We start from the raw sequence: 11,049 nt of genomic DNA, 5'->3' as shown, positions 1-11,049 counted from the left end.
GCTTCCAGGAATTCTGTACAGCTCCTTGCAACATGGGGCTGTGCATTATCATGCTGAAACATGAGGTGATGGCGGTGGATGAATGAGACGACTATGGGCCTCAGGATCTTGTCACAGTATCTCTTTGCATTAAAATTGCCATCTATAAAATGCATTTGTGTTCATTGTCCGTAGCTTATGCCTGCCCATACCATAACCCCATCGCGACCATGGGGCACTCTGTTCACAATGTTGACATCAGCAAACCACTCACCCACACAACGCCATACACGTGGTCTGCGGTTGTGAGGCCGGTTAGACCTCCTGCCAAATTATCTAAAACAACATTGGAGACGACTTATGGTAGAGAAATTAATATTAAATTCTTTGGCAACAGCTCTGGTGGATATTCCTGCAGTCAGCATGCCAATTACACACTCCCTCAAGACATCTGTGGCATTGTGTTGTGTGACAAAACTGTACATTTTAGACTGGCTTTTTATTGTCCCCAGCACAAGGTGCACCTGTGTAATGATCATGCTGTTTAATCAGATCATTGATATACCACACCTGTCAGGTGTATGGATTAACTTGGCAAATGAGAAATGTTCACTAACAGGGATGTAAACATATTTGTGGACAAAATTTGAGAGAAATTAGCTTGTTGTGCGTATTAAACATTTCTGTGATCTTTTATTTCATCTCATGAAACATGGGACCAACACTTTACACAGTGTTTATATATATATATATTTTTTTTCACTGTACTATTAAAACTCTTCTAACAAAAAAGTATATTTGTTGGAAACAAGACTAAGAAAAAGGCTCTTGCATCTCAGTACTTGACAGCAAGTTCTCTGAGGAGGGATACGAAGGAAGGGCAACACAAAAACTGAAGCAAAGAAAACGGAGCTTGCCATTTTGTCTCAGCCTCGCGTTTGCCGGGCTGGGGTTTCGCGTAGCTGATGGTTGGAATCAGTGACTTCTGCAGTGGCTGTCTGACAGAGAAGACTGATTCCAATTCTCTTCTGATGTCTCGTCCTACTTATAGGGAGACACGCATCGAGTCACCAACACCAGGAACACACAAACACTGCTCTCCTCTGGAGCGTTTGGAACGTCAGATGCTCCTGTCATACCACGTGACAGTAACGCCTCTGTCTGAGATGACTTACTTTAAGTTTGACATCAAAGCATCTGATCTGATGAGTGAACCGCAGAATAGTAGCCAGGATGCAATTCTGTAGCAATTATTTTTTAGGGATGTAACAATTCGCCGATACGCATCGTTTACCGGTTCAAATGTTTAAAATGCGAATGCATCGGTCCGTGGATCCCAAACGGATCCAAGTAAAGCATTAATCGGTAATAAAACCGAATCGGCTGTTCATTGACGTGTTTTGTTCCTTTTTTTCTGCCTTATTACGAAAATACCTCATGTTGTGACTGAGTTGATGCGTCCTCTCCTTCAGCCTATTGAACTTTTATACCCGTAACTGCGTTTGACATTGATCTAAAATTCAGATAACTGCGCACAGTGCAGGAGATGCAGCTTCTCGCGCCAACGAGAAGTAGGCCGCCCCCTATCCCTGCTTAAATATGCGTAGGCTATATCTGCGCCGCACCTTCAGCATTCAGATGTTTGGAAAATGGCTTTTGCAATAATAAATCATAGGCTTTAGGGACAACCAATGTAATTTTATATGTCATTGTTACCAAATGCGGTGTAGAAAATTGTGTTTTACCAGCGGGGCTGTGTAGTCTACCATCGTGGACACAGCTCACATCTTGCTGCTGATTGCACATTTAACTGATGATTGGGGCTTTTCGATTGCCAGGTTCACTATACAAAATATTTTTGGTAGTTCTGCTTCTAACAGCCAGTGCATTTGGTCATTTTTAAATTAACAGGGTAAAGATGTAATTTCATAACATGGACAGCAATCATTTTTGCAAGATGTACTGGTCAGAGCGGGAGAAGAGAGCAGCTTTCTGTAAAGTTCCAAATGGGGGTGAAGTTGCATTACATTAATTGTCTATGAATGTCATAGCTAATTTGTAAAAATAAATATTGACATTACTAGCTCAAAACATTTTAAACTGTTATATGTGAAGTTACTCAGTGGGTGATGATCATTTCAGATAAAAAAAGTGGGGGGCCAAAAACAATGTTATAGTGGTAGATGCTCAGTCTGCCATATGGCTCAGCACACACACACACACACACACACAGAGTTAGCTCAGACAGCTCCAACTGCAGCTCAGTTGTTTATGTATTTTCTTTGTTAGTCTTGGAGCCACACTTCACGCCACACTACTCTATGTCCACAGGATGACGGTGTCCAGTCAGCCGTCGCCCCCTACCTGCACCACGCCTCCATTCCTCTCCTGCTGGCCTGCACTGCCAGTGCCAAGACAGTGGTGGCCAACCCCATTGTCCATCTGACCAACCTCACCCACGACATCCTGCACACCATCAACGCACTGGACTCCCCGCCACACCCAGACGTCGTCAACAACGAGGTCAGACACATGTGTACCAGCCAAGGCTATCGTCATGCTGTGTGCTCCAAACAAAGAGCATGTTGAGAGATCAGAGTGGATACTTGTGTTGGTTGTGCGTGGTGGATGGGGGGGGCAGTAATGTGCTGTGAATTTGACAGGGGAGGTAATGTGCTGTGAATTTGACAGGGGAGGTAATGTGCTGTGAATTTGACAGGGGAGGTAATGTGCTGTGAATTTGACAGGGGAGGTAATGTGCTGTGAATTTGACAGGGGAGGTAATGTGCTGTGAATTTGACAGGGGCGGTAATGTGCTGTGAATTTGACAGGGGCGGTAATGTGCTGTGAATTTGACAGGGGAGGTAATGTGCTGTGAATTTGACAGGGGAGGTAATGTGCTGTGAATTTGACAGGGGTGGTAATGTGCTGTGAATTTGACAGGGGCGGTAATGTGCTGTGAATTTGACAGGGGAGGTAATGTGCTGTGAATTTGACAGGGGCGGTAATGTGCTGTGAATTTGACAGGGGAGGTAATGTGCTGTGAATTTGACAGGGGCGGTAATGTGCTGTGAATTTGACAGGGGCGGTAATGTGCTGTGAATTTGACAGGGGCGGTAATGTGCTGTGAATTTGACAGGGGTGGTAGTTGATGGTGGGAGGGAGTGTTCTGCTGCTCCTAATGTGTCTGTCTAATACCTCACCTCCTGCTCTTCCAGATCTATGTGATGCACACACTGGCAGCCTCGCTGTCCGCCTGCATATACCAGTGTCTCTGCGACGGCCACAACCACAGGTTAGTCTGAATCCTAACGCCGCCAACTTTGATCTGTGCTCCTGATCTCTGTACTAGAACGGCACACAACCAAGAGCATGCTGGGAAATGCACATTAGGCAACAGTTCAGACATTTGAACTGCACCGTGCATCTGATTTTGAGAATCTGCCTGTCAGTGCATGTATGTGATAATGATCATTAAAACATTGTCCTGTTTTTTTGATTCTCTAACAGCTGTACTACTACAAGGAGAAAAGTGTATGACGTTAAAAAGTAGAGAAAAGGCTTTTTTTCTTTGACTCATCTAGCAGTTGAATGACCTTAAAATAGGAATCACGTGACTGCGCCCGGCCCTCCGCCTGACCTTGGCATTTCAAAGCTCACAGATCTGTAAATGAGTAAGGACTTTGTTTTGAGCCGTGCCCAACAGTTCCCCCTCTCGTGTGGAGAATGAAGCGGTGCAGTCCGACTAAATTAGCTTTTTCTAATTCAACACTCCCCTTTTGTTATGCTAATGAAAACCCACGCCGCAGTCGTGCTAGAGGTTTGTCGAAACGTTGACTCTAAATTCAACTCATGGTAGGTGATTCCATCTGGCGAACATGTGAAAGGCTTTGGACGCTGGCTTTTTATGTTGTTGCACAGCAGACACTTTCACGGTCCTTTTCAACCTGCTCTGTCCACTAAAGAAGCACTTTATGTTCTAATATTGCAGATTTAGCCGGTACACTTCCAGTAACTCAATTCTGTGTTATGTGACAGGAATCAGCTCTTTCATGCAAGCTTAATAGAGGACTTAGTAGATATACAATGCACTCTAATATACCCGTCAGTATACTGAAATAGAACCATCATGTTGAGAGAGCTATATATCCCCCCCGTGAGAGATGGAACGCCATGCTGCCTCCCAACTCATTAAATATCTAGAGAAGACTGTTTGATGTCAGAATATACTTCTGCGCTTCATCTATAGATCTCCTGAATTCTTTATTGTAACTAGAGGGTGAGGAGCCACAGCAGTGTTTTATGTGTTAAATGGGTCTGCCTCCCGCCGTGCAAAACTTCTCTGGATTCAGAGAAGTTAAAACATTTACAGTCTGCTCCATATAGGCCTATGTACACGTCGCCATTTCCCCCTGGTTGATAATCCCTTGTTTAATGGAACGTCTCCTTCCTTCTTGCTAAATGACTCCGTGGGTGTCCTTCCTTGTCTTTCTCTCCTCCCAGCCATGTGAACCAGTTCACTGGGATAGTGTACCAGAGTATCCTCTCCTTCCAGCACCACCCGGTACGCACCGTGAGCATGGAGGAGACTGTACTACCCAACACCCACCCAGCACAGTGGCCAGGTAAACCCACTTTACTTCCACCAGTCTTCACTTCATTTCACACAAATGAGCCCCATGTATCCTGTTTGGAGAACCATTTCTTGTTTGCTACATTAAAGGGGCGATCTGAGGTTCAAGCAATAACAAAGTGTAGACCCCGCCCCTGTTTTGCTAAAAAGCTGAGGGATGGGTCTGGAGAAATGTAAACACTCTCAAATTCATAGACAGCTATGGGATGCAATGACTGACCATCCATGAGATCAAAATGACAGTTTTAACCATGGCTTGAGGCGATAGTGTTTGTTTACAATTACATTGTTTACAAACATTGGAGTAAAAATATATATATATTTTGGGTTCTGATGGGTTACGAGAGTTGAACTAATCTTATGAAGCATTTCTAAGTAATATTCTTCAAGAATCAATGGGTACTTAGTATTCATTTATAAGTCAAATGTATGTAGCAATTGCAGATTGCCCTTTTAACACCACAGTCCTAAACATACAACTTTTAAAGGATCACTTTAAACACAAAAACACATTTTTGTATTTTGTTAAATAGTATTTTGTTCTTTCATTAAAAAGCAAAAAAGTGTGATGCTTTTTACTGAAAGTGCTTCATCTTTTTTTTTTTTTTTTTATAGTGTACGATTTATTGGGACCACATCTACAGTGGACTAATGAACAACATACTGAAATATGTTTTTTGAATAAAGTGGTTGTTTAATTCTAGTCAATTCATTCACTCTCACTCCCTCACGGTCTCTGTGTGTCAGGTATCAGTACCCTGATCCGCCTGTTGAACTCTGCTGGTGAGGAGAGCCAGCCAGGCCTGGCCGTGTTGCTGTGTGAGATCCTGACGGCCGTCTTCCTCAGCCTGTTTGTGCACGGCCTGGCCACCCACTCCAGCAACGAGCTGTTCCGCATCGTGGCCCACCCGCTCAACAGCAAGCTGTGGGTGGCTGTGTTCGGAGGGGGGGCGCGTACCCCCATCACAGAGAAGCCCAGTCAGACCAAGTCACCTCCAGGTGTGTGTGTGTGTGTGTGTGTGTGTGTGTGTGTGTGTGTGTGTGTGCGCGCGCCAGATGTAGAGGCTGATGTAACTGGAAGGGTGGGCAACTCGGAGCCGTGTGGGCAGGCTTCACCCCTCATTCAAAGATCTGTTGAAGATTGTGATTGGTTGAATCAGGCGTGTTCCAGCCCAGCTGTAATAACAGTCTACACACACTGCAGCTCTTGTTCATCTCATTAATATCCATAATATGATGTCAGTTTTACGCACTAATATAAAGCATCACTACCTTGAAAAATGGCAAGTCCAGTATGTCCAATAAATATGGCATGTGTGTGGTTGTCTCAGCAGCCAGTGAGGAGTTCGATAGGAAGCCCAGGCGCTTCAAGCTGCTGTCGTCGTCGTCGTCACGCAGTGCCTCCAGAGAGGGGCCAGAGAGCCCCAGCCCAACCAGCCCTGTGGTGGAGCAAGAGACCTCCATCTTCAAAGAGCACTTTGTCCCCCCGGAGCTCAGCATCTGGGACTACTTTATCGCAAAGGTACCGTAGTAGTGTACACTTCCAGGTTCATAGTTAACTTAAACCACGCCCCTCTGAAAGACCCAGTCATTCAGCTCATTCTAACATGTATGTACAGTTGAAGTCGGAAGTTTACATACAATTAGGTTAGAGTCATTAAAGCTTGTTTTTCAACCACTCCACAAATTACTTGTTAACAAACTATAGTTTTGGCAGGTCGGTTAGGACATCTACTGTGTGCATGACACAAGTCATTTTTCCAACAATTGTTTACAGACAGATTATTTCACTTATAATTCACTGTATCACAATTCCAGGGGGTCAGAAGTTTACATACACTAAGTTGACTGTGCCTTTAAACAGCTTGGAAAATTCCAGAAAATGATGTCATGGCTTTAGAAGCTTCTGATAGGCTCATTGACATAATTTTAGTCAATTGGAGGTGTACCCTGTGGATGTATTTCAAGGCCTACCTTCAAACCCAGTGCCTCTTTGCTTGACATCATGAGAAAATCAAAAGAAATCAGCCAAGACCTCAGAAAAAAAATTGTAGACCTCCACAAGTCTGGTTCACCCTTGGGAGCAATTTCCAAACGCCTGAAGGTACCACGTTCATCTGTACAAACAATAGTACGCAAGTATAAACACCATGGGACCACGCAGCCGTCATACCGCTCAGGAAGGAGACGCGTTATGTCTCCTAGTGATGAACGTACTTTGGTGCGAAAAGTGAAAATCAATCCCAGAACAACAGGAAAGGACCATGTGAAGATGCTGGAGGAAACAGGTACAAAAGTATCTATATCCACAGTAAAACAAGTCCTATTTCGACATAACCTGAAAGGCCGTTCAGCAAGGAAGAAGCCACTGCTCCAAAACCGCCATAAAAAAAGCCAGACTATGGTTTGCAACTGCACATGGGGACAAAGATCGTACTTTTTGGAGAAATGTCCTCTTGTCTGATGAAACAAAAATAGAACTGTTTGGCCATAATGACCATCGTTATGTTTGGAGGAAAAAGGGGGAGGCTTCCAAGCCGAAGAACACCATCCCAACCGTGAAGCACGGGGGTGGCAGCATCATGTTGTGGGGGTGCGTTGCTGCAGGAGGGACTGGTGCACTTCACAAAATAGATGGCATCATGAGGGAGGAAAATTATGGGGATATATTGAAGCAACATCTCCAGACATCCAAGTTAAACAATTTAAAGGCAATGCTACCAAACACTAATTGAGTGTATGTAAACTTCTGACCCACTGGGAATGTGATGAAAGAAATAAAAGCTGAAATAAATCATTCTCTACTATATTCTGACATTTCACATTCTTAAAATAAAGTGGTAATCCTAACTGACCTAAAACAGGGAATTTTTACTATGATTAAATGTCAGGAATTGTGAAAAACTGAGTTTAAATGTACTTGGCTAAGGTGTATGTAAACTTCCGACTTCAACTGTATGTCTGTGTTTATAGTGTTTTCTCCTCCTCCTCCTCCCACAGCCTTTTCTCCCTCCGTCAGAGAGCAGGGTGGAGTACGACTCGGAGGAGAGCCAAGGCAGTCAGGACGAGGATGATGATGAAGACGAGTTTGGAGACATTGACCCCAACTCTCCTAGCCAAGAACATTCCAATCCCAACTCCTACAGGTACAGTCGGTGGGCAGCACTATCAAAGCAAATGGACGTTATGCTTGTCAGTGATGGTTGGACATAACAATGGTGATTTTGCTCTCTGTGTGTGTGTCCAGTTGGTGTCTGATGCGCCTGGCCATGGTCCAGCTGGTCCTAGGAAACCTGAAGTCATTCTACCCCATGGCAGGACACGACCTACTAGGTACCGTACACTAACGACAACTAGCCTACACAACCACTGGACTAATGTCTATTTGTGGAGACAATTTTAGTTGGAAGCATTAGTGCTTGTGAAGTCCAAACTAAGAGAGGGATTCTGTGATATTGAACCAGCCTCCCTTTTAGATAACTGCCTGCCCTTTTTGTGAAGTCTCACGCCTCTGAATGTACTGTTGTTAATGACACCTAGTGTTTGTGTGTCTCTCTTAGATCTACCTGTGGGCTCTCCTCTGTGTCACGCGGTGCTGAAGACCCTCCAGCGCTGGGAGCAGGTGTTGCTGAAGAGGCTGGAGATCTTCGGGGGGCCGCCCTCCAAGTACATCTCCACGCACCCTCTGGACGAGACGGCTGCCTCAGGCCCTGCCATCCTCAGACACAAAGCCCTGTTTGAGCCCTCCAACACACCTTTCAGGTGAGCTCCAAACAGGAATTCTCTGTATATTGATATGTTTGCCATAACATTCTGTAAATCAGTGGTCACCAACCAGTCAATTGCATTCGGCTGGTTGATCATCAAGGCGCGTTCCTGGTTGATCATCAAGGCGCGTTCCTGGTCGATCATCAAGGCGCGTTCCTGGTCGGCCATCAAGGCGCGTTCCTGGTCGGTCATCAAGGCGCGTTCCTGGTCGGCCATCAAGGCGCGTTCCTGGTCGACCATCAAGGCGCGTTCCTGGTCGACCATCAAGGCGCGTTCCTGGTCGACCATCAAGGCGCGTTCCTGGTCGGCCATCAAGGCGCGTTCCTGGTCGGCCATCAAGGCGCGTTCCTGGTCGGCCATCAAGGCGCGTTCCTGGTCGGCCATCAAGGCGCGTTCCTGGTCGGCCATCAAGGCGCGTTCCTGGTCGGCCATCAAGGCGCGTTCCTGGTCGGCCATCAAGGCGCGTTCCTGGTCGGCCATCAAGGCGCGTTCCTGGTCGGCCATCAAGGCGCGTTCCTGGTCGGCCATCAAGGCGCGTTCCTGGTCGGCCATCAAGGCGCGTTCCTGGTCGGCCATCAAGGCGCGTTCCTGGTCGGCCATCAAGGCGCGTTCCTGGTCGGCCATCAAGGCGCGTTCCTGGTCGGCCATCAAGGCGCGTTCCTGGTCGACCATCAAGGCGCGTTCCTGGTCGGCCATCAAGGCGCGTTCCTGGTCGGTCATCAAGGCGCGTTCCTGGTCGGCCATCAAGGCGCGTTCCTGGTCGGCCATCAAGGCGCGTTCCTGGTCGGCCATCAAGGCGCGTTCCTGGTCGGCCATCAAGGCGCGTTCCTGGTCGGCCATCAAGGCGCGTTCCTGGTCGGCCATCAAGGCGCGTTCCTGGTCGGCCATCAAGGCGCGTTCCTGGTCGGCCATCAAGGCGCGTTCCTGGTCGGCCATCAAGGCGCGTTCCTGGTCGGCCATCAAGGCGCGTTCCTGGTCGGCCATCAAGGCGCGTTCCTGGTCGGCCATCAAGGCGCGTTCCTGGTCGGCCATCAAGGCGCGTTCCTGGTCGACCATCAAGGCGCGTTCCTGGTCGGCCATCAAGGCGCGTTCCTGGTCGGCCATCAAGGCGCGTTCCTGGTCGGCCATCAAGGCGCGTTCCTGGTCGACCATCAAGGCGCGTTCCTGGTCGGCCATCAAGGCGCGTTCCTGGTCGGCCATCAAGGCGTTTCTGTAGAAAAGCCAACGATGCTGGTCCCCTGATCAGAGGTTACATGCCACGTCATCGACTGACAGATTGCTATAACATATGATGGGGTTAGCTGATACGTAAAATACCTATCCAGTCATTATAAGATCTGGCAAGCATCAGCAACGCCTGGGCAGAGGAACGCGCCCAAAGCCTTGCGTGCTATTGTTTTTGTTCTATTCGTCTTGCGAGGTTGATGGTAGGTGCACTTGATTCAGAGGCCCTCCGCGCTAGGTAGGCGAAGTGTTCCCATTTTGAACCATTTCATTTGTCTGAAGGGACAAACTCCACCTACCAGATGGATCAGGAGAGCTAAATCAAGTGCTCCTACTGCTCTGGCCAGTCGGTTAGCTCAAAATACCATGCATACAGCTTTCACCACCCAACAGTAGAGTTTGATACAAGCTTACGTGAGATCTCATAACTTTTAAAACCATGACCAGAGAGCGACTGTCAAACAATACAGCAAAGAGCTGCTGTTTCTATGAGTGACTTCATGTTTACATTTTACTCAACTCTGTTAACACTGTTTTTATTCAGCACTTTTGCAAAACATAAAACGTGTTTCTCGCTACTTCCACTCACGCTACAACCAGCACTGCAGCTGCAGTACATGAGTAGCCAAGTATATCGATAGGCCAGATTTTGTATTATTAGCAGCTTGTCGTGTATATTTTAATATCAAGGGATATTTCACTTTCTCTGGTCATAGGAACAACATGAATTTGTGCATGAGACAGAAATAATGTGTTGTCTCAAGTTGGGCCGTCAAGTGGAAGACAGTGTCTCCTCTCTCAGGTCAGTTTCACCAGAGAAAAAGAGATGGACCCTCTGCTTTTCTCTCCCACCACTGAGACTGACCATCAGTCCAGTAAAATAAAAAAGCTAATTATTTCAATTTATTCTCAGCTGTGCCTCCCAACTGATACAACAAATGATCTAATTTGTTATAAAAGATTGAGTTTTAAAATATAATATGGTCTGAGAAGAACAATATTGGCAGACCAAGCATAGTCAATATGCTGTGATAATGTATCAGTCCTACTGCACAAAACATTCCTACAGAAATGTTTTTATTAAGTTAATATTGCATATGCGCATTACAAGTCATTTTTAAAATAAATCTGAGTGTCAGATCTAGGCTTGCTTTTTGACATCGAAAGTGATCTTGTCTCCGAAAAGGTTAGTGACCACTGCTGTAAATGTAGGTTTTCGGTACACTCTGATATGATCCACACAATGTCATAAATGCCTTTTGTAAGTGAGCTGTATAACCGAGGGGAGTGTTGTGTGGCTACAGGTCCAGTCACCACTCTGCCCTGCCTGTGAAGAGGCTGTGGCAGTACCTGGTCAAACAGGAAGAGGTGCAGGAAACGTTCATCCGCAATATTTTCACCAAAAAACGAGACCAAAACGAGGTAGCTACCGCTCCACTTCACCC

General features: G+C 46.4%; 1 protein-coding gene across 7 annotated transcripts in view; it reads left to right on the top strand.

Annotated features, from left to right (window-relative positions):
• Nucleotides 1–11,049, top strand: part of dmxl1 (Dmx like 1) — a 63,359-nt gene that overhangs the window by 36,107 nt on the left and 16,203 nt on the right. For 5 of the 7 annotated variants that reach the window (XM_082968697.1, XM_082968698.1, XM_082968693.1 and 2 more), the window contains exons 26-34: nucleotides 2,311–2,502; nucleotides 3,198–3,274; nucleotides 4,483–4,604; nucleotides 5,360–5,611; nucleotides 5,944–6,134; nucleotides 7,613–7,758; nucleotides 7,860–7,945; nucleotides 8,173–8,374; nucleotides 10,909–11,026. In XM_082968697.1, coding sequence (XP_082824823.1) covers nucleotides 2,311–2,502; nucleotides 3,198–3,274; nucleotides 4,483–4,604; nucleotides 5,360–5,611; nucleotides 5,944–6,134; nucleotides 7,613–7,758; nucleotides 7,860–7,945; nucleotides 8,173–8,374; nucleotides 10,909–11,026 — 1,386 coding nt within the window. The remainder of the gene's footprint in view (nucleotides 1–2,310; nucleotides 2,503–3,197; nucleotides 3,275–4,482; nucleotides 4,605–5,359; nucleotides 5,612–5,943; nucleotides 6,135–7,612; nucleotides 7,759–7,859; nucleotides 7,946–8,172; nucleotides 8,375–10,908; nucleotides 11,027–11,049) is intronic. The other 2 variants (XM_082968699.1, XM_082968696.1) reach the window with 1 other exon arrangement.

Source organism: Salmo salar, chromosome 24 (genome assembly GCF_965601325.2).
Source record: "Salmo salar chromosome 24, fSalSal1, whole genome shotgun sequence".
NCBI classification, from domain to species: domain Eukaryota; kingdom Metazoa; phylum Chordata; class Actinopteri; order Salmoniformes; family Salmonidae; genus Salmo; species Salmo salar.
Note: the sequence above shows the minus strand (reverse complement) of the source record. Positions and strands in the feature narration are given on the sequence as shown.